This window comes from Taudactylus pleione, unplaced genomic scaffold (genome assembly GCF_031769625.1).
Source record: "Taudactylus pleione unplaced genomic scaffold, aTauple2 ptg000050l, whole genome shotgun sequence".
Taxonomy (NCBI): domain Eukaryota; kingdom Metazoa; phylum Chordata; class Amphibia; order Anura; family Myobatrachidae; genus Taudactylus; species Taudactylus pleione.
In genome coordinates, this window is record NW_028284452.1 from 3127501 (window position 1) to 3151455 (window position 23955).

Here is a 23955-nt window from a genome sequence, read left to right on the forward strand (position 1 = left end):
ATTATATTTGGTTATGTCTGAGGGTGAAGTTGAGCACTCCGGGACTCCAGTGTTGTTTTCCTGCAGGCGCTGCTCTGCGGGATCACATAGGGAAGAGGCATCTCTGGATGGCCTTTATGAGCGGTGTCAGTTGACTCCTGGTCAATCCAGACCCCCTATGACACAGGAGCCACCATGGGCTATGTTTTCACAGGTGCTGATGTCTCTGGCGGACCGCCTTGCGGCTCTGTCTGCTGTCCCTACGAGGACTCTGTCCCAGCCTACCATTTCCCACTACCAGTGTACCCCGCAATTATTGCAGAGTTCCTCTGGGTCACAGACTGTGGACCCTTATTCAGGATTGCCTATCTATTTTCAGGCCACTCCTTCTACACAACAGTCTGTGATGCCTTTCCAGGCCAATGTGGCAGCTCCTCCACCATGGGTGGACGTGCTCTCCAGTTCAGTCCAGAGTCTGGCAGCTGCATCTTCGACTTTTCTGTCGATGCTGCACAATGACAGGTCTGCAGGGGCGTCTAAGCGTGCACATAAGTTGCATGCGGCGCAGATTTCGGACACTGAGGGGTCCTCAGATGAGGGTGATGTCCAGGACGACTCCGATTCGTACACCTCGGCTCAGGAGTTGGAATCTCGGTCGTCTATTAATGTACGCGCTCTGGTTAGGGCGGTGCGTGCCATTCTCCTAATAGAGGATGAGGCACCTGATCCTAAGTAGAAATTCCCTAGGTGACTTCGGCGGTATTCCCCCTATCTGATCAATTAACGGATCATATGGCGGTGGCTTGGCAGACACCCAGTAAGAGATTTGTGCCTCAAAAGAGGTTGGCTTCCAATTATCCATTCCCGGAGGCGCATTGTAGGAAGTGGGTAGCTCCACCGGCGGTGGATTCCCATGTCACACGCCTTATTAGGAGTGCTACGCTGCCAATACCGTCAGTTTCCTCGTTAAAAGGATCCCACGGACAGAAAGGTTGAGGCTTGCCTTAAGTCTATTTATTCCCTCTCGGGAGCAATTGCTCGCCCGTCCAGGGCCATTTCCTGGTGGCTAAGGCCATTGAGGGTTGGGCCAATGCCTTAGGGGACACTTTTCCTGAGGATACTCAGGAAGTCCAGAGGGCATTACTAGGACAGATGAGTGATGCGGCTTCTTATATTGGAGAAGCTTCCTTGGACGCTAGTCTGCTAACCTCTAGGGTGTCGGCTGCGGCTGTGCATGCCCACCGCTCCTTATGGCTGAGGTCCTGGAGAGCAGACGCTGATTCAAACAAGGGCCTGGAGGCCTTACCTTTTAATGGGGAATTACTTTTTGGTCCAGACTTGGATAGGATCGTGGATAGACTGGCTAGGTCCAAGAAACAAGCTTAGAGTGCCAGGCGTCCCTCTTCCAAACAGGAAGATAAGCCTTCCGCCTGATGGGACGGGCCTCCCTCTGGGGGATCCCAGAGGGGAGGCCGACTTCTTCAATTCGCCCAGAGCTGGTTCGATACCACCACCGATGCCTGGGTGCGAGAAGTGGTCTCCCAGGGGTACGCTCCGTGTCTTTTCGGCGCAGACCGCCTCACCAGTTTTTCTGCACGAGTCCTTCTCAGGACATAGCCAAGGCTATGCTGATCAGGGAGGCTATAGACTCCTTGCTGACTGCAGGGGTCATTGTACCTGTTCCACAATCTCAGCATGGGATGGGGTACTATTCTGCTGTTTCTGGTACAGAAACCCAATGGCTCCTATCGACCCGTTCTAAATTTAAAGCTCTGAACAGGTTTCTCAGGATTCCCAGGTTCAGAATGGAAACCTTGTGTTCCATAATTCTGGCTATGGAACCAGGGGATTACATGGTCTCCCTGGATATCCAGGACGCTTACCTCCATGTGCCGATAGCAACGTCACATCAGAGGTGTCTGCGATTCGCTCTGTTGCACCGTCACTACCAGTTCCGGGCTCTCCACAGCGCCGAGGGTGTTCACCAAGGTGATGGCAGTTATGGCTGCCCACCTTCGGAACCAGGGGGTACGGTTGTTAGCGTATCTGGACGACCTCCTATTGCTGGCAAGCTCTCCGGAGGTTCTGCTGCAACATCTCCAACTGACGGTGGCTTGTCTGCAGATGCACGGGTGGTTAATAAATTGGAGGAAGTCATCCCTGATCCCATCTCAACAGATGGTCCATCTGGGGGCCCTCCTAGACTCTCATCAGCAGCGGATCTTTCTCACTCCAGAAAAGGTATCTTCCCTACAGTTGCGGATACGCAGTTGCCTGGATTGTGCCAGTCTTTCGGTACACTCGGCAATGAGAGTGCTGGGTTCCATGGTGTCGGCATTCGACATGGTGGAATTTGCCCAGTTTCACTCCAGGCCTCTGCAGAGGCTGATTCTAGCAAACTGGAATGGGTTGCCTCACCGGATCCGGTCACAGACGCTGGTGCTATCTCCGGATGTACGACAGTCCCTGAATTGGTGGCTTTAAACAGCTCACCTCCTCGAGGTTCGCCCCTTTTGGATCCCGGACTGGGTTCAGCTCACGACAGATGCCAGTCTTCGGGGTTGGGGGGCGGTGACAGGCTCCTTGTCACTTCAGGGTCGTTGGACAGCGGAGGAAGCGGCTCTCCCCATCAATGTTCTGGAACTAAGAGCCGTGTACAGGGCTCTGCAGTCGGCCGGCACCACTCTTCACGGAAGGGCGGTGCAAGTGCAGTCAGACAACGCCACCACGGTGGCGTACATCAATCACCAGGGAGGAACTCGCAGCCGGGCTGCGATGGCAGAAGTGTCTCACATCCTAACCTGGGCGGAGTGCCACTTTCCAGCGATCTCGGCAGTCTTCATTCCCGGAATCCTCAATTGGGAGGCAGACTTCCTCAGCCGTTACGACGTGCATCCAGGGGAATGGTCGCTTCATCCAGAGGTATTCCAACTACTCATGGACAAGTAGGGACTGCCGGAGATGGACTTGATGGCCTCTCGTCACAATCACAAGTTGCCCGTGTACAGGTCAAGGACAAGGGACGACGGCGCCAGTCTGGTGGACGCTCTGTAGGTCAGATGGACGTTTCAGCTGGCATATCTGTTTCCTCCGATATCCCTTCTGCCTTGGGTCCTGCGCAAGTTCTAGCAGGACGGAGGCACTCTGGTACTGGTGGCCCCAGCGTGGCCAAGACGTCCGTGGTACTCCAACCTACAGAGTCTGTCCATCGACGTTTCGTACCTTCCTCCTCAGCGGCAGGACTTGTTGTCTCAGGGGCCCTACCTTTACCCGGATCTGGGTCGTCTGTCTTTGACGGCGTGGCTCTTGAGACGGCCGTCTTAAGGTCCCGGGGCTTTTCTAGTTCCGTTATTTCTACCATGCTGAGGGCACGCAAGCCTGCTTCTGCAAGGATTTACCATAGAGTATGGCACACGTACTTTCAGTGGTGTGAGTCCAGAAACTTATGATCCTCAGGTATTCAGACTTTCAAGGATTCTGGCTTTTCTTCAGTCGGGTTTGGACTTAGGTTTACGCCTTTCCTCTCTGAAGGTGCACGTGTCTGCTTTATCGGTTTGGTACCAACGTAGAATTGCTATGTTACCGGATGTACAGACTTTTTTCCAGGGTGTTCTCAGGATTCAGCCACCCTTTGTGCCTCCGGTGGCACCGTGGGATTTGGCGGTGGTTCTTTGCAAGGTCCTCCCTTTGAGCCTCTTGAGTCAGTTGACCTCAAATGGTTAACGCTTAAAACTGTGTTTCTCCTGGCTATTGCTTCAGCAAGGAGGGTTTCCGAGTTGGGGGCACTTTCATGTAGTCCCCCCTTCTTAATTATTTTCTCCAGGACAGAGCAGTGCTTCGCACTCGTCCTGAGTGTTTACCTAAGGTTGTCTCTAAGTTCCATATCAATCAGGAACTGGTGGTCCCAGCCTTTCAGTCCCCTGATCTTACAGCAGGGGAGACTTCGTTGGACATTGTCCGTGCTCTCAGAGTTTATGTTGATCGGACTGCTTCTGTTCGAAAGTCCGACTCCTTGTTTGTCCTCTTTGGTTTTCATAAGAGGGGTTGGCCTGCCAACAACCAGACTTTGGCCCGTTGGTTTTGTTCTGTTATTAGGGAGGCTTCGATACGAGAGCATTTACCTGTTCCAGCCTCTGTTAAGGCTCATTCCACTCGTTCTGTGGGCCCTTCTTGGGCTGCTAAACGTGGTGCCTCAGCTGTGTAAGGCAGCCACTTGGTCTTCGGTTCAAACGTTTCTAAGATTTTATGCGTTTGACACCTTTGCCTCTCAGGATGCATCCTTCGGGCGCAGGATTCTCCTTTCTGCACAGGAGCGTCCCCGCCCTTAGTTGAACTGCTTTGGGACATCCCCAAGGTCAACCCTGTGGACCCCCTATGGACCCTGAAGTAGAAAACAAGAGATATGGTAAGAACTTACCTTTGTTATCTCTGTTTCTACGAAGTCCATAGGGTCCACAGGGCGCCCGCCCTGACGCACCTGGCTTCTAATGGGCTGTGTTGCTGGTCACCGGTATTTCCATCTCCTTTTTCTGTGAGTATGGTTTCTTGTGTGTTCCAGTCTTCCTTCTCTCTGTTCCATATTCTCCTCCGGCCTAGGCTGCTTACCAACTGAGGTGCCTGTGGCTCGGGGGCGGGATATAGAGGAGGACCCAAGTGCATCCTGGGAGCTAAAAGCTTAACTGTGTGGTGCCCATGGATCCTGATCCAGCTATATCCCCAAGGTCAACCCTGTGGACCCTATGGACTTCGTAGAAACAGAGATAACAAAGGTAAGTTCTTACCATATCTCTTGTTTTATGTAGTATACATTCATTATCCTTTATGTAGTATACATTTATTATTATCAGTTATGTAGTATACGTTTATTATTACCCTTTATGTAGTATACGTTTATTATTACCCTTTATGTGGTATAGGTTTATTATTCCCCTTTATGTAGTATACGTTCATTATCCTTTATGTAGTATATGTTTATTATTATCCTTTATGTAGTATATGTTTATTATTACCCTTTATGTAGTATACGTTTATTCCCCTTTATGTAGTATATGTTTATTATTCCCCTTTATGTAGTATACGTTTATTATTATCCTTTATGTAGTATACGTTCATTATCCTTTATGTAGTATATGTTTATTATTATCCTTTATGTAGTATACGTTTATTATTACCCTTTATGTGGTATACGTTTATTATTAACCTTTATGTGGTATAGGTTTATTTTCCCCCTTTATGTAGTATACGTTTATTATTACCCTTTATATTAGAAATCAAAAGAGGAAAGATTAAATGTTATAAGTGGTGCACTAATTATTAAAACCAAAATTTTAATGTTATGAAATTAATATCCAATATCAAAGGAAGAACAGCGAAAATTGATAAAAATGTAAGTGTGTCACCAAGATAAAGAAAATGTGATTAAAAACTGATTGTGGCGCATGTGTCTGCCTCTATCCTGTCACAATAAATAATGGCTGATATTGTAATTAGATTTATAATATTGATATTATCAAAATTCAGCCAAATAGTTTGTGTCTGTATTACTGCATAGGAGTTGTATAAAAACCCAAAGTACTCTGCTTAATATTTCTAGGGTCAATAATTGAGGATCTTATACAATCACTTGGTTGCTGCTTATCCAGCAGACCATGGGTTTAACTTAGAATTGATGACACTGGAGAGTGTATAAATACAATTCTATTCTTATACATCCAGTGACACCAAATCCTCAGGAAGTACTTTTAACAAAATGCTGGGATGGTTAAAGTGAGTTACGTTTTACTGTTAAATAACTAGCTCAATGTTACATATGACTCTGTGTTTATTAATAAAATTATCTAATACAGTAATATATTGGTGCATTAACACATCCTTCCACAGCTTCTGGAAAGAGTTTTCTTGCAAGTACTGCTGGGAATTATGTAAATATATCACTCTCTATGCAGATAATGATGTTACTATATGTTGATCATAGCAATTCTGGCATGGTAATCTCTGCCCTAAATCAAGATCCACGTACACAGACAACACATATTAGTCATGTAAATTATATTTAAGACATGAGGTCAGAACACATGCACCACTACCTACGTGGCGTTTCGCTACACTGGCTTTGTCAAGGCAAGCCGAATCTCACATCGGGGTATCCTAATATACCCGGATGTGTTGTCCTCCACCAATTCGGAGATGTCTCCGTTTAAAATGACCAATCACGCTCGGTCGCGGCGTAGCGGCACCGCCCCTCCACTGACTGCTATGGTTTAACAGCCAAACCTATAGTGTATATTCAGGATACTCTAATCAAGTCCAGATTTCATGATACTGATAAGGCTCGATAAATGGATAACCTATCCGCGTATTGTATTATAACTGTAAAAAAGGTTGTATCCTCTATAATTCTCAAGTAACTTATCTCTTATATATTTAGATAATCACAGGGACATCTATTCCCTATACCTACAGTACCTCAATTGTAGTAAATGTGGATTTTGGATCTAGGGATAATGATCACATGACCCCCATCTTATATTGAGTATAGAAACTGATCAAGGCTAAAGCAATGGACAAATAAATCATGGATCCTAATACAATATAGGTTAATGAAATCAATAATTAATACAATTATAATTTGAATACTGGTATCAGAAAGCAATCCACTGTATCCATAGATCCCCAATATTTATCAGAATATTAATATTATCAATATTATAATAATATAAAGTAACAAATAATCATGATCATGAGATGATAAATCATATACATATTAATTATTATACTTGCATAAATTCCATGCATCTCCATAATGTACTATTATCATTGAATATTAGAAATAATTAAATATTCATATCTATATGATGGTAAATTATATGCCTATTATTATTACCATATCTATATAATTGAAACAGCACACTCCTATTCATAAAAATAATTTTATGTAGGTAATGTAGATCATTTATTACCAATTAAGAGTCCATATTGGACTATATATCTATATCTTAGTGTAGTGTGCCTTACCTCGTTTCGGTGATACATTGTTATTGCAAAAGTTTGTGTCATCTCTGATGAGGAGAATGTGCGCTCCGTGGCTCCTGTGTTGTTTTCCTGCCGACGCTGTTCGGCAGGGGTTGACGGGGCGGATTTGTCTCAGGACGGTCTGTGCGTGCGGTGCCAGCTGGTACCTGGTCCCTCTAAACCCCCGGTGGCGCAGGATCCTCCCTGGGCAATGTTTACGCAAGTGCTGGCGTCGATCACGGACCGGCTTGCGGTCCCGACTGCGGTCCCTTCTAGGGCGTTGCCCCAGCCTACCATCCCCCGTTCCCCGGGTGTGACGCGTCTGGTGCAGTGTCCTCCCGGGTCTCAGACTGTGGGTCCTTATACGGGATTGCCTGTATACGTGCAATCTCCCACGGTGCCGCAGCAGTCGATGGTACCCTTTCAGGGGTATCCTCAAACGGCACCCCCTCCCTGGGTGGATGTCTTCTCCAGCTCTGTTCAGAGCCTGGCAGCTTCGTCATAGGCTTTTCAATATATGTTGCACAGTGATATGCCCCCAAAGGCGTCCAAGCGACCCATTTCGGCTTCACTGGCGGCGCAGTTCACGGACACGGACGTGTCTTCGGATGACGGGGAGATCCATGAAGACTCTGACTCGGATGCCGGGCCCAGGAGGTGGAGGCTAAGTCCTCCATTAATGTGCCGGCATTGGTTAGGGCGGTGCGGGGCATCCTTCATATAGAGGAGGATACGCCGGCTCCCAGGTCAAAGTACCCTAATTTTAAAAAGGCCAAAGTAGCTTTGACTGTTTTTCCCCTGTCCGACCAGTTGACAGATCATATGGCAGGGGCCTGGCAGTTGCCCAGCAAGAGGTTCCAACCGCAGAAACAGTTGGCTTCAAACTATCCTTTTCCTGAGGCTCATTGCAGGAAATGGGAAACTCCGCCTGCGGTGGATTCCCATGTCACCCGCTTAATTAAAAGCGCTACGTTGCCTTTGCCGTCGATCTCCTCCCTGAAAGATCCCACGGACAGGAAAGTGGAGACTTGTTTAAAGTCTATCTACTCTCTCTCGGGGGCGGTGGCCCATCCGTCCATGGCCATCTCTTGGGTGGTTAAGGCCATCGAGAGCTGTGCCAACGCTTTGGAGGATACCTTTCCGGATGATGCTCCGGAGATCCAGAGAGCAATAATAGGACAAATGAGGGATGCGGCTTCCTACATTGGGGAAGCATCGTTGCCTGCTGACCTCTAGGGTGTCGGCTGCAGCTGTGTCGGCTCGTCGGTCCTTGTGGCTGAGGTCTTGGAGAGCTGACGCAGACTCCAAAAAAGGCCTGGAGGCCTTACCTTTTAATGGAGAGTTGCTTTTTGGTCCAGACTTGGACAAAATAGTGGATACTCTGGCTAAGTCTTAATCAGCCTTCCTCCCTTCGGCTTCTGCGCCTACCAAGGTACGGAGCTCTGCCTTTCGGTCCTTTCGGGTTCAGGGCAAGGCCAAAGGTCAGTACTTCCCAAGGCAGTCGGCGACCAAGGCCGCCTCTAAGCCCAAGAAGCAGGCCTGGAGTGCCAGACGCCCTTCTTACAAGATAAACCTTCCCAGAGTGGGAGGCCGACTTCTTCTATTTGCCCAGTGCTGGCACAATACCACCACGGATGCCTGGGTTCGAGAAGTGGTCTCCCAGGAGTACGCCCTGTCTTTTCGGCACAGACCGCCCCACCCGTTTTTCTGCACGAGTCCTTCTCAGGGCAAGACCAAGGCTTTACAGATTCAGGAGGCTATAGAGTCCTTGGTGAAAGCAGGGGTCATTGTTCCTGTTCCTCAATTACAACGAGGGACGGGGTACTATTCTTCTCTGTTTCTGGTGCAGAAACCCAATGGTTCTCATAGCCCTATCCTCAACTTGAAGTCTCTGAACAAATTCCTCAGAGTTCCCAAGTTCAGGATGGAAACGCCTCCCTACAGCTGCGGATTCACAGTTGCCTGAGCCGTTGCCGCCTGTAGGTCCATTCGGCTATGAGTTCTGGGGTCCATGGTGTCAACATTCGACATGGTGGAATTTGCCCAGTTCCATTCCCGGCCCCTGCAGGGGCTGATTCTATCGGAATGGAACGGGTTACCTCACCGGATCCGCTCTCAGATGCTGGTGTTATCCCCGGAGGTTCGGCGGTCTTTGGCTTGGTGGCTTCAGACAGCTCCTCTGGTCGAGGGGCGCACATTTTGTATCCCGGACTGGGTCCTGCTCACGACGGATGCCAGTCTCCGGGGTTGGGGGGGCAGAGACCGGCTCATTGTCGCTTCAGGGTCGTTGGTCTGCGGAAGAAGCACTTCTCCCCATCAACATCCTGGAACTGCGGGCAGTATACAGGGCCCTGCATTCGTCCGGTCCCGCTCTTCAAGGAAGGGCGGTTCAGGTGCAGTCCGACAACGCCACCACGGTGGCGTATATCAACCACCAAGGAGGAACTCGCAGTCGGGCAGCGATGTCGAAGGTGTCTAGCATTCTTGCTTGGGCGGAGTGTCACATTCCAGCGATCTCGGCAGTCTTCGTTCCCGGAGTCCTCAATTATGAGGCGGACTTCCTCAGCCGTCACGACGTGCATCCCGGGGAATGGTCGCTTCACCCAGAGGTGTTTCAGCTACTCGTGGACAGATGGGGGCTGCCGGAGCTGGACTTGATGGCCTCCAGTCACAATCACAAGTTGCCCGTTTACGGGTCAAGGACAAGAGACACAGGCGCCTGTCTTGTAGACGCGCTGTCGGTGAAATGGACGTTTCACCTGGCGTATCTGTTTCCTCCGATATCCCTACTTCCTCGGGTCCTGCGGAATTTCAAGCAGGACGGCGGCACGCTCGTGCTGGTAGCTCCGGCGTGGCCCAGACGTCCTTACTCCGATCTGAGGAGCCTCTCCTTCGATGCTCCATACCTTCTTCCTCAGCGTCGGACCTGTTGTCTCAGGGGCCCTGCCTTTACCCGAATCTGGGTCGGCTGTCTTTGACGTCGTGGCTCTTGAGACAGCCGTCTTGAGGTCACGGGGTTTCTCCAGTTGGGTTATTGGTACCATGCTCAGGGCACACAAGCCTGCTTCCGCACGGATTTACCACAGGGTGTGGCGCACTTTCAGTGGTGTGAGTCCAGAAGCTATGATCCTTAGGTGTTCCGAGTTTCTAGGATCTTGGAATTTCTTCAATCTGGTTTGGACCTCGGCTTACGCCTTGCATCCCTGAAGGTTCATGTGTCCGCTTTGTCCGTGTGGTTCCAATGAAGGATTGCTACACTGCCAGATGTTCACACCTTTTTCCAGGGTGTTCTCAGGATCCAGCCTCCCTTCGTGCCTCCTGTGGCTCCTTGGGACTTGGCGGTGGTACTACGGATCCTGCAGGGTCCCCCTTTTGAGCCTCTTCAGTCAGTGGAACTCAAGTGGCTAACGTTTAAGACCGTTTTTCTCCTGGCGATTGCTTCTTCCAGGAGGGTGTCAGAATTGGGGGCGCTTTCCTGTCGCCCTCCTTTTCTGATTTTTCACCAGGACAGAGCGGTGCTCCGCACTCGTCCTGAGATTTTCCCAAAGTGGTCTCAAAGTTTCACATTAATCAGGAACTTGTTGTGCCAGCGTTTCAGTCACCTGATCTTTCTGTTGGTGAGGCTTCCTTAGATGTCGTCCGGGCGCTTAGAATCTATGTGGACCGGACTGCTTCATTTAGGAAGTCTGATTCTTTATTTGTCCTCTTCGGTTTTCACAAGAGGGGTTGGCCTGCCAACAAACAAACATTAGCCCGTTGGCTTCGTTCCGTTATTTGTGAGGCTTATGCACGGGAAGGTTTGCCTGTGCCAGCCTCTGTTAAGGCTCATTCCACTCGTTCTGTGGGTCCCTCTTGGGCTGCTAGACGTGGTGCCTCCGCTGTTCAGCTGTGTAAGGCGGCCACTTGGTCTTCAATTCAGACGTTTTTGAGGTTTTATGCTTTTGACACCTTCGCCTCTCAGGATGCATCCTTTGGGCGCCGGGTACTCCTTTCAGCACAGGAGCGTCCCCGTCCTTAGTTGAACTGCTTTGGGACATCCCCAAGGTCAACCCTGTGGACCCCCTATGGACCTTGAAATAGAAAACAAGAGATATGGTAAGAACTTACCTTTGTTATCTCTGTTTCTACGAAGTCCATAGGGTCCACAGGGCGCCCGCCATGACTCACCTGGCTTCATATGGGCTGTGTGGCTGGTCACCGGTTTTCCATCTCCCTTTTCTGTGAGTATGGTTTCTTGTGTGTAACAGTCTTCCTTCTCTCTGTTTAGTCTCCTCCTCCGGCCTTGGCTGCTTACCAACTGAGGTGCCTGTGGCTCGGGGGCGGGGTATAGAGGAGGACGGACCCAAGTGCATCCTGGGAGCAGCAAAGCTTTAACTGTGTGGTGCCCGTGGATCCAGATCCAGCTATACCCCAAGGTCAACCCTGTGGACCCTATGTACTTTGTAGAAACAGAGATAACAAAGGTAAGTTCTTACCATATCTCTTGTTTTTAAACTGAGACATCTCCGAATTGGTGGAGGACAACACATCCGGGTATATTAGGATACTCCGATGTGAGATTCGGCTTGCCTTGACAAAGCCAGTGTAGCGAAACGCCGCGTAGGTAGTGGTGCATGTGTTCTGACCTCATGTCTTAAATATAATTTACATGACTAATATGTGTTGTCTGTGTACGTGGATCTTGATTTAGGGCAGAGATTACCATGCCAGAATTGCTATGATCAACATATAGTAACATCATTATCTGCATAGAGAGTGATATATTTACATAATTCCCAGCAGTACTTGCAAGAAAACTCTTTCCAGAAGCTGTGGAAGGATGTGTTAATGCACCAATATATTACTGTATTAGATAATTTTATTAATAAACACAGAGTCATATGTAACATTGAGCTAGTTATTTAACAGTAAAACGTAACTCACTTTAACCATCCCAGCATTTTGTTAAAAGTACTTCCTGAGGATTTGGTGTCACTGGATGTATAATAATAGAATTGTATTTATACACTCTCCAGTGTCATCAATTCTAAGTTAAACCCATGGTCTGCTGGATAAGCAGCAACCAAGTGATTGTATAAGATCCTCAATTATTGACCCTAGAAATAATAAGCAGAGTACTTTGGGTTTTTATACAACTCTTATGCAGTAATACAGACACACAAACTATTTGGCTGAATTTTGATATCAATATTATAAATCTAATTACAATATCAGCCATTATTTATTGTGACAGGATAGAGGCAGACACATGCGCCACAATCAGTTTTTTAATCACATTTTCTTTATCTTGGTGACACACTTACATTTTTATAAATTTTCACTGTTCTTCCTTTGATATTGGATATTAATTTCATAATATTAAAAGTTACGTTTTAATAATTAGTGCACCACTTATGACATTTCATCTTTCCTCTTTTGTTTTCTAATATAAATATAGATGTCTGTGGTAGCACCCCTCAATTACACTATTGGATTCTTATTATGCAGTAGCTGAGCGTTTTTGTCTTCTCTTTATGAGAAGAAGCATATTTTCTCTTGTGTGACTGTAATTACTTTACTGGTTATTACCCTTTATGTAGTATAGGTTTATTATTACCCTTTATGTAGTATACGTTTATTATTACCCTTTATGTAGTATACGTTTATTATTATCCTTTATGTAGTATAGGTTTATTATTATCCTTTATGTAGTATAGGTTTATTATTATCCTTTATGTAGTATAGGTTTATTATTACCCTTTATGTAGTATACGTTTATTATTACCCTTTATATAGTATACGTTTATTATTATCCTTTATGTAGTATAGGTTTATTATTATCCTTTATGTAGTATAGGTTTATTATTATCCTTTATGTAGTATACGTTTATTACTACTCTTTATGTAGTATACGTTTATTATTACCCTTTATGTAGTATACGTTTATTACTACTCTTTATGTAGTATACGTTTATTATTACCCTTTATGTAGTATAGGTTTATTATTATCCTTTATGTAGTATAGGTTTATTCTTACCCTTTATGTAGTATAGGTTTATTCTTACCCTTTATGTAGTATAGGTTTATTATTACCCTTTATGTAGTATACGTTTATTATTATCCTTTATGTAGTATAGGTTTATTATTACCCTCTATGTAGTATACGTTTATTACTACTCTTTATGTAGTATACATTTATTATTATCCTTTATGTAGTATAGGTTTATTGTTATCCTTTATGTAGTATAGGTTTATTATTACCCTTTATGTAGTATACGTTTATTATTACCCTTTATCTAGTATACGTTTATTATTATCCTTTATGTAGTATAGGTTTATTACCCTTTATGTAGCATACATTTATTATTACCCTTTATGTAGCATACGTTTACTATTACCCTTTATGTAGCATACGTTTACTATTACCCTTTATGTAGTATACGTTTATTATTACCCTTCATGTAGTATACGTTTATTACTACTCTTTATGTAGTATACGTTTATTATTACCCTTTATGTAGTATACATTTATTATTATCCTTTATGTAGTATAGGTTTATTATTATCCTTTATGTAGTATAGGTTTATTATTACCCTTTATGTAGTATACGTTTATTATTACCCTTTATCTAGTATACGTTTATTATTATCCTTTATGTAGTATAGGTTTATTACCCTTTATGTAGCATACATTTATTATTACCCTTTATGTAGCATACGTTTACTATTACCCTTTATGTAGCATACGTTTATTATTACCCTTTATGTAGTATACGTTTATTATTACCCTTTATGTAGTATACGTTTATTATTACCCTTTATGTAGTATAGGTTTATTATTACCCTTTATGTAGTATAGGTTTATTATTACCCTTTATGTAGTATAGGTTTATTATTACCCTTTATGTAGTATAGGTTTATTATTACCCTTTATGTAGTATACGTTTATTATTACCCTTTATGTAGTATACGTTTATTATTACCCTTTATGTAGTATAGGTTTATTATTACCCTTTATGTAGTATAGGTTTATTATTACCCTTTATGTAGTATAGGTTTATTATTACCCTTTATGTAGTATAGGTTTATTATTACCCTTTATGTAGTATAGGTTTATCATTACCCTTTATGTAGTATACGTTTATTATTATTATCATTTATGTAGTATAGGTTTATTATTACCCTTTATGTAGTATAGGTTTATTATCCTTTCTATAGTGTGGACACCAGCTACCTTAGAGCTTATGATTTGTAAAGGGAAATAGTACAGTCACTATGGACTTGTGAGGACCAAACCTGTTTCTCGGTGCGATTAGCTTTGGCCGTAAGGCTCTTGTAGCGCCAAGTAGCCTGACACGGGGAGTTTCCAGTAAAATCCTAATAAGCCTATCTACCTTATATAAAGGAAAACCCTTCTTTTTGTCATGCAGTCTCCTTGTGTTTCCCACTTTTCCTCATTACCAGCGCCCTCTCTCTTCCTTTTGTTTTAGCGCATTGTGTTGTACACAGAGTTACTGCCGGCGAGACCGTCCCTGTCACATTGACTGCGTATGGGGGCGCTTTTAGACTTTTAGTTCTGTTTGCCCCTTTCTGATTGGGTGATAAATAGACACTTTGAGCTAAGACGTAAAGCGTTCTGCAGGTAGACAACCATTGGGTTGTCATATGTTATAGAACTACAAGTCCTCTGTTTTTTCCCATCCTACATTGAGTCTCCAGGGCATGCTGGAATTTGTAGTTGCACAGCAGCTGAACAGCCACCAAATTACTCCTCCTGTTGTAGTAGGATAAATGCAGGGGAGCACAGGAGCAGTGCGAGTAGCGGCAGGGGAGCACAGGAGCGGTGAGAGTAGCGGCAGGGGAGCACAGGAGCGGTGAGAGTAGCGGCAGGGGAGCACAGGAGCAGTGAGAGTAGCGGCAGGGGAGCACAGGAGCAGTGCGAGTAGCGGCAGGGGAGCACAGGAGCAGTGCGAGTAGCGGTAGGGGAGCACAGGAGCAGTGCGAGTAGCGGCAGGGGAGCACAGGAGCAGTGCGAGTAGCGGCAGGGGAGCACAGGAGCAGTGCGAGTAGCGGTAGGGGAGCACAGGAGCAGTGCGAGTAGCGGCAGGGGAGCACAGGAGCAGTGCGAGTAGCGGCAGGGGAGCACAGGAGCAGTGAGAGTAGCGGCAGGGGAGCACAGGAGCAGTGAGAGTAGCGGCAGGGGAGCACAGGAGCAGTGAGTAGCGGCAGGGGAGCACAGGAGCAGTGGTAGTAGCCACATCTCCTTGTTAAATATTGATCATGTTTTGCAGACACAAGAGCTCAGGAGAAAAGGCATCAACATCATCAGTCATTACTACGAGCTACTGTCCACAGCCCAACCAAATCTCAGGCGGCACCTCATGCCTCGCCCCTCATCAGTCGGGGAAACCCAAAGACCACATTGCACCAGAAGCCATCTTGTTCCCTCCCTGTGTCGCTCAGCATGTCAGGTCTGTATTACATCCTGTCTATGATCATATCTTCTCTGCATGATGTGTCCAAGCCAGCCTGAGGTAGGAGGTACTTCCTGAGAGAGCTAGCGGTCCAGGAAGTAGCGCAGTAGCGGAAAGTGTAGATAAGATGATAATACCTCCAGCATAAAGTCCCTCAGCGACATCCGCAGGATAATACCTCCAGCATAAAGTCCCTCAGCGACATCCGCAGGACGATTGTGCCCAGTGAGCAGATATATGATATATAGTCCCGGAGGCCCCTTGTGTAGAATGCTGCAGCAGGGAGGTAGGAGCTGTGGGGAATGGGCTCCTCATCCCTCACCTGTAGTAATCGCATAGGATTCCTGCACTGTGTAATCAGCAATAGCGTGTCGCCCGGGGTTACTTGAGTAAATAAATGCAGTAATGGAGATATTGGAGTCCAATTAATCTGTTGTTCTCGCCTCTGTGCCTCATTACCTCTGTTTATACCTCCTCCTTACTGCATCTTCTCCTGGCCTCTCAGTGCCTCTCTATACCTCCCCCTGTTTGCATTCCTCCTGGCCTCTCAGTGCCTCGCTGTACCTCCTCCGTTCTGCATCTTCTCCTGGCCTCTCAGTGCCTCTCTGTACCTCCTCCTTTCTGCATCTTCTCCTGGCCTCTCAGTGCCTCTCTATACCTCCCCCTGTCTGCATTCCTCCTGGCCTCTCAGTGCCTCTCTGTACCTCCTCCTTTCTGCATCTTCGCCTGGCCTCTCAGTGACTCCCTATACCTGCTCTTTTCTGCATCTTGTCCTGGCCTCTCAATGCCTCTCTGTACCTCCTCCTTTCTGCATCATCTCCTGGCCTCTCAGTGCCTCTCTCTATACCTCCTTCTTTCTGCATCTTCTCCTGGTCTCTCAGTGCCTCTCTCTATACCTCCTTCTTTCTGCATCTTCTCCTGGTCTCTCAGTGCCTCTCTATACCTCCCCCTTTCTGCATCTTCTCCTGACCTCTCAGTGCCTCTCTCTATACCTCCCCCTTTCTGCATCTTCTCCTGACCCCTCAGTGCCTCTCTATACCTCCTCCTTTCTGCATCTTCTCCTGGCCTCTCAGTGCCTCTCTATACCTCCTCCTTTCTGCATCTCCTCCTTGCCTCTCAGTGCCTCTCTCTACCTCCTCCTTTCTACATCTCCTCCTGACCTCTCAGTGCCTCTCTATACCTCCATTTTGCTGCATCTCCTCCTGACCTCTCAGTGCCTCTCTATACCTCCATTTTGCTGCATCTTCTCCTGGCCTCTCAGTGCCTCTCTATACCTCCCCCTTTCTGCATCTCCTCCTGACCTCTCAGTACCTCTCTGTACCTCCTCCTTTCTCCATCTTCTCCTGGTCTCTCAATGCCTCTCTATACCTCCTCCTTTCTGCGTCTTCTCTTGGTCTCTCAGTGCCTCTCTGTATACCTCCTCCTTTCTGCATCTTCTCCTGACCTCTCAGTACCTCTCTCTATACCTCCTCCTTTCTGCATCTTCTCCTGGTCTCTCAGTGCCTCTCTATACCTCCTCTTTTCTGCATCTTCTCCTGACCTCTCAGTACCTTTCTGCATCTCCTCCTGGTCTCTCAGTGCCTCTCTCTATACCTCCTCCTTTCTGCATCTCCTCCTGGTCTCTCAGTGCCTCTCTCTATACCTCCTCCTTTCTCCATCTTCTCCTGGCCTCTCAGTGCCTCTCTATACCTCCTCCTTTCTGCATCATCTCCTGGCCTCTCAGTGCCTTTCTATACCTCCCCCTTTCTGCATTCCTCCTGGCCTCTCAGTGCCTCTCTATACCTCCTCATTTCTGCATCTTCTCCTGGTCTCTCAGTGCCTCTCTGTACCTCCTCCTTTCTGCATCTTCTCCTGGCCTCTCAGTGCCTCTCTATACCTGCATCTCCTCCTGGTCTCTCAGTGCCTCTTTCTATACCTCCTCCTTTCTGCATCATCTCCTGGCCCATCTGTGCCTCTCTCTATACCTCCTTCTTTCTGCATCTCCTCCTGGTCTCTCAGTGCCTCTCTATACCTCCACCTTTCTCCATCTTCTCCTGGTCTCTCAGTGCCTCTCCACACCTCCTCCTTTCTGCATCTTCTCCTGACCTCTCAGTGCCTCTCTCTATACCTCCTCCTTTCTCCATCTTCTCCTGGCCTCTCAGTGCCTTTCTATACCTCCCCCTTTCTGCATTCCTCCTGGCCTCTCAGTGCCTCTCTATACCTCCTCCTTTCTGCAACTTCTCCTGGTCTCTCAATGCCTCTCTACCTCCTCCTTTCTGCACCTTCTCCTGACCTCTCACTACCTCTCTGTACCTCCTCCTTTCTGCATCTCCTCCTGGTCTCTCAGTGCCTCTCTCTATACCTCCTCCTTTCTTCATCATCTCCTGGCCTATCAGTGCCTCTCTCTATACCTCCTTCTTTCTGCATCTTCTCCTGGTCTCTCAGTGCCTCTCTATACCTCCTCCTTTCTGCATCTCCTCCTGACCTCTCAGTGCCTCTCTATACCGCCTCCGTTCTGCATCTCCTCCTGACCTCTCAGTGCCTCTCTATACCTCCATTTTGCTGCATCTCCTCCTGGCCTCTCAGTGCCTCTCTCTACCTCCTCCTTTCTGCATCTCCTCCTGGTCTCTCAGTGCCTCTCTACCTCCTCCTTTCTCCATCTTCTCCTGGTCTCTCAGTGCCTCTCTCTATACCGCCTCCTTTCTCCATCTTTTCCTGGCCTCTCAGTGCCTCTCTATACCTCCTCCTTTTTGCATCTTCTCCTGACCTCTCAGTGGCTCTCTGTACCTCCTCCTTTCTGCATCTTCTCCTGGCCTCTCAGTGCCTCTCTATACCTCCTCCTTTCTGCATCTTCTCCTGACCTCTCAGTGCCTCTCTCTATACCTCCACCTTTCTGCTTCATCTCCTGGCCTCTCAGTGCCTCTCTCTACATCCTCCTTTCTGCATCTCCTCCTGGTCTCTCAGTGCCTCTCTCTATACCTCCTCCTTTCTCCATCTTCTCCTGGTCTCTCAGTGCCTCTCTATACCTCCTCCTTTCTCCATCTTCTCCTGGTCTCTCAGTGCCTCTCTATACCTCCTCCTTTCTGCATCTTCTCCTGACCTCTCAGTGCCTCTCTCTACCTCCTCCTTTCTGCATCTTCTCCTGACCTCTCAGTGCCTCTCTATACCTCCTCCTTTCTGCGTCTCCTCCTGGTCTCTCAGTGCCTCTCTATACCTCCTCCTTTCTGCATCTCCTCCTGGCCTCTCAGTGCCTCTCTCTACCTCCTCCTTTCTACATCTCCTGGCCTCTCAGTGCCTCTCTATACCGCCTCCGTTCTGCATCTTCTCCTGGCCTCTCAGTGCCTCTCTATACCTCCATTTTGCCGCATCTCCTCCTGACCTCTCAGTGCCTCTCTATACCTCCTCCTTCCTGAATCTCCTCCTGACCTCTCAGTGCCACTCTTACCATGGGTATGTATGATAGCAGATGGTGTAAAAGACTGAGGTGGTGCTGTAACCATGGCAGCCGATCAGAATTTGCGCTGCCTCATTGCTGCAGCACGTATAATATATTACTGAAGCCTATATACAGTGTAAGAGTATAATGCAATAACAGGTCGGGGTGTGAGGCTTCCATCGCCTCTTTCTTGTGCTGTCATTAATGTCGGTCAGCTCCCAGGTGACTGCGGGTCTCATGCCGCCCCCCATACTTGTGTCATTAGGCTTCAGCACCCTGGCCTCCTCTAACAAGACAACCCAGCCTTCAGCACCAGGGAAGAACGGTCTGCGGAACGGAGCCTCCAGCGATCTGCACATCCAGCCTGACGCTGGGATGACATTACTGCAGGTAACACAGCGCAGTCTCTGTGTGTAGTGTGTAACTACCCTGACGTGTGTCTGTACATCACAGTATTACATCTATAGGCTGCATCTGCTGTAGTCTTAGGCAGCCGATCTGTACATATAAAGTGATAGGTCCTGTATAGAGAGCTGTGACCTTTCCGACGCAGACCATGTGACCCTCACACTTGTCAGTAATCCTCAGACATGACGCCTTTAATTATTTTATTTTATTTTTATATAGAATTTGCAAAAAAGAAGTAACGGCTTTAACGACCCCGAATATTCCAGGTAATTTCTTTTTTGTTCCCATCGCTGTATGTTGGTCTGTCTAGAGCAGTTGTGTCAAATTCGGGCCCTTCAAGTTTTGTGCAACTACATATCCCAGCATGCCCTGCTACAATTTTAGCATGCCCTAATAGCAAAACTGTGGCACTGCATGCTGGGATGTGTAGTTCAACTGCTGCTGGAGAGCCCGAGTTTGACACCACTGGTCTAGAGCTTCTCATTTGCTGTCACGGTGTTGGCAATGCGCAGACTTTCCACCTATTATGTACTATCCACAATACCAGGGACAGAAACATGGACTTAACCTGCTGAGACCTGTAGTTCTACTGCAGCTGGTGAGCCGTCCGTGTCAGTGCATAGACTTATCTTAGCTTCCATTCCCTCCTCTAGGTCTTTGGGAAGTTTTGGTGTCCGCCCCAGCCGGATCCCGGTCAGGAGGAACGGCGTCCTGCGTCTTACAGACGAGCGAGGGTCTCCTATCCTCAGAGTGTGGAAATACACAACGGACCAGGCCCTGAAACGCTGTACCCTGACAGGTAACGGGGAGCAGTGGGGCTCTTCTGCCCTCGCACACTGACGCACGCTCACCTTGGGCGGCCTGAATCGCCGTCGCACGCAGCAGCGTCTGTTGGCGATCGCCCTTCTGCAAGTTTATGCAAACATCTCGCTACAAACATCTCGCTACAAACTCCAGAAGGGCAAACATCTCGCTACAAACTCCGAATGTGACGCCCACTTTTAGCGCACAACGTTATACCAATAGGGGTGTCCTTTTACGCCACCATCAGTGGCACCATACGTGCTTGCACCAGCACTATGGCCTCTGACCGTGGCCTCCTGCGGCTGTGTCTGGGAGCGCAGCGGCTTGCACTGACACGCTAACGACACACAGCGCGCCCACTGTATGGCCCATTATTGCGTGCAGTGCTACCCAGCTCTGAGTCACCGCCCAGGAACGGACATCGCTCCATCGCCACCTGATCGCTCAGCTACCTGCACTTGGACATTGCACGCGGCTCAGGATCAGGCGCAGCGTCTCTGCTACAAAGACAGTTTGGTTACACAACACACGGAGGGAGAACGACGCCAAAACACAAATTGTTATCACTTTTATAATGCCTCCTCTCCCTCTCCTACACGCTTCATGTCTGGTGACTGTGTACATACATGTGCTGTTTCCACGTTCCCCAGATCTGGCCGCGGTGACGTCCAGCCTAACCGTGTGCTCTGTGCCGCTCCTTAGATCCAAGATGGACGAGCCGCTATTCATCTGTGAGCGAACCAAGGAGATTGCTGACCAGGTAACAGAAGTCAGAGTCACCGCAAAGTATCCTAATGGCCTGCGCAGGAAACGTATGTACTGACCCGATGATGAACGTACATCTCCCATTGTGTGAGGTCTGTGCCTGCGCAGGAAACGTATTTACTGACCCGATGATGAACGTACATCTCCCATTGTGTGAGGTCTGTGCCTGCGCAGGAAACGTATGTACTGACCCAGCGATGAACGTACATCTCCCATTGTGTGAGGTCTGTGCCTGCGCAGGAAACGTATGTACTGACCCAGCGATGAACGTACATCTCCCATTGTGTGGGGTCTGTGCCTGCGCAGGAAACGTATGTACTGACCCAGCGATGAACGTACATCTCCCATTGTGTGGGGTCTGTGCCTGCGCAGGAAACGTATGTGCTGAGCCGGCGATGAACGTACATCTCCCATTGTGTGGGGTCTGTGCCTGCGCAGGAAACGTATGTACTGACCCAGCGATGAACGTACATCTCCCATTGTGTAGGCTCTGTGCCTGCGCAGGAAACATATGTGCTGAGCCGGCGATGAACGTACATCTCCCATTGTGTGGGGTCTGTGCCTGCGCAGGAAACGTATGTAATGCGCTGACGATGAACGTACATCTTCCATTGTGTGGGGTCTGTGCCTGCGCAGGAAACGTATGTACTGACCCAGCGATGAACGTACATCTCCCATTGTGTGGGGTCTGTGCCTGCGCAGGAAACGTTCTGTCATCTCGCTCGCAGACTCCCTAAGCTGTAGCTTGTCAATCATTGGGGAGCGTGGCCGGTCACCGTTCCTGGAAACAGAGGTGCGTCGCCCCTGTTTTCCGGGAGGGATGAGGACACAGATTCCTGGCTTCTTACATGACCAGCACCCGGTCAGGCTCGCACAGGAGAGCACCGCACCTTACTGCTTCCCTAATATTATACACACACACACAGGAGAGCACCGCACCTTACTGCTTCCCTAATATTATACACACACACACAGGAGAGCACCGCACCTTACTGCTTCCCTAATATTATACACACACACACAGGAGAGCACCGCACCTTACTGCTTCCCTAATATTATGTACACACAGGAGAGCACCGCACCTTACTGCTTCCCTAATATTATACACACACACAGGAGAGCACCGCACCTTACTGCTTCCCTAATATTATACACACACAGGAGAGCACCGCACCTTACTGCTTCCCTAATATTATACACACACACACAGGAGAGCACCGCACCTTACTGCTTCCCTAATATTATACACACACACAGGAGAGCACCGCACCTTACTGCTTCCCTAATATTATACACACTCACACAGGAGAGCACCGCACCTTACTGCTTCCCTAATATTATACACACACACACAGGAGAGCACCGCACCTTACTGCTTCCCTAATATTATACACACACACACAGGAGAGCACCGCACCTTACTGCTTCCCTAATATTATGTACACACAGGAGAGCACCGCACCTTACTGCTTCCCTAATATTATACACACACACAGGAGAGCACCGCACCTTACTGCTTCCCTAATATTATACACACACAGGAGAGCACCGCACCTTACTGCTTCCCTAATATTATACACACACACACAGGAGAGCACCGCACCTTACTGCTTCCCTAATATTATACACACACACAGGAGAGCACCGCACCTTACTGCTTCCCTAATATTATACACACTCACACAGGAGAGCACCGCACCTTACTGCTTCCCTAATATTATACACACACACACACAGGAGAGCACCGCACCTTACTGCTTCCCTAATATTATACACACACACACAGGAGAGCACCGCACCTTACTGCTTCCCTAATATTATACACACACACACAGGAGAGCACCGCACCTTACTGCTTCCCTAATATTATACACACACACACAGGAGAGCACCGCACCTTACTGCTTCCCTAATATTATACACACACACACAGGAGAGCACCGCACCTTACTGCTTCCCTAATATTATGTACACACAGGAGAGCACCGCACCTTACTGCTTCCCTAATATTATACACACACACAGGAGAGCACCGCACCTTACTGCTTCCCTAATATTATACACACACAGGAGAGCACCGCACCTTACTGCTTCCCTAATATTATACACACACACAGGAGAGCACCGCACCTTACTGCTTCCCTAATATTATACACACAGGAGAGCACCGCACCTTACTGCTTCCCTAATATTATACACACACACAGGAGAGCACCGCACCTTACTGCTTCCCTAATATTATACACACACACAGGAGAGCACCGCACCTTACTGCTTCCCTAATATTATACACACACACACACACAGGAGAGCACCGCACCTTACTGCTTCCCTAATATTATACACACACACACAGGAGAGCACCGCACCTTACTGCTTCCCTAATATTATACACACACACACACACAGGAGAGCACCACACCTTACTGCTTCCCTAATATTATACACACACTCACACACAGGAGAGCACCGCACCTTACTGCTTCCCTAATATTATGAACACACAGGAGAGCACCGCACCTTACTGCTTCCCTAATATTATACACACACACAGACACACACACACAGGAGAGCACCGCACCTTACTGCTCCCCTAATATTATACACACACAGGAGAGCACCGCACCTTACTGCTTCCCTAATATTATACACACACACAGGAGAGCACCGCACCTTACTGCTTCCCTAATATTATACACACACACACACACAGGAGAGCACCGCACCTTACTGCTTCCCTAATATTATACACACACACACAGGAGAGCACCGCACCTTACTGCTTCCCTAATATTATACACACACACACACACAGGAGAGCACCACACCTTACTGCTTCCCTAATATTATACACACACACACACACACACAGGAGAGCACCGCACCTTACTGCTTCCCTAATATTATACACACACACACAGGAGAGCACTGCACCTTACTGCTTCCCTAATATTATACACACACACACACAGGAGAGCACCGCACCTTACTGCTTCCCTAATATTATACACACACACACACAGGAGAGCACCGCACCTTACTGCTTCCCTAATATTATACACACACACACAGGAGAGCACCGCACCTTACTGCTTCCCTAATATTATACACACAGGAGAG

General features: G+C 47.8%; 1 protein-coding gene across 2 annotated transcripts in view; it reads left to right on the forward strand.

Annotated features, from left to right (window-relative positions):
* AGBL5 (AGBL carboxypeptidase 5) overlaps nucleotides 1–23955 on the forward strand; it is a 195445-nt gene that overhangs the window by 84738 nt on the left and 86752 nt on the right. Inside the window, exons 13-17 of one of the 2 annotated variants that reach the window (XM_088460553.1) lie at nucleotides 15261–15440; nucleotides 19124–19248; nucleotides 19486–19532; nucleotides 19920–20065; nucleotides 20721–20830. In XM_088460553.1, the coding sequence (XP_088316679.1) occupies nucleotides 15261–15440; nucleotides 19124–19248; nucleotides 19486–19532; nucleotides 19920–20065; nucleotides 20721–20830 (608 nt within the window). The remainder of the gene's footprint in view (nucleotides 1–15260; nucleotides 15441–19123; nucleotides 19249–19485; nucleotides 19533–19919; nucleotides 20066–20720; nucleotides 20831–23955) is intronic. The other variant, XM_088460554.1, reaches the window with a different exon arrangement.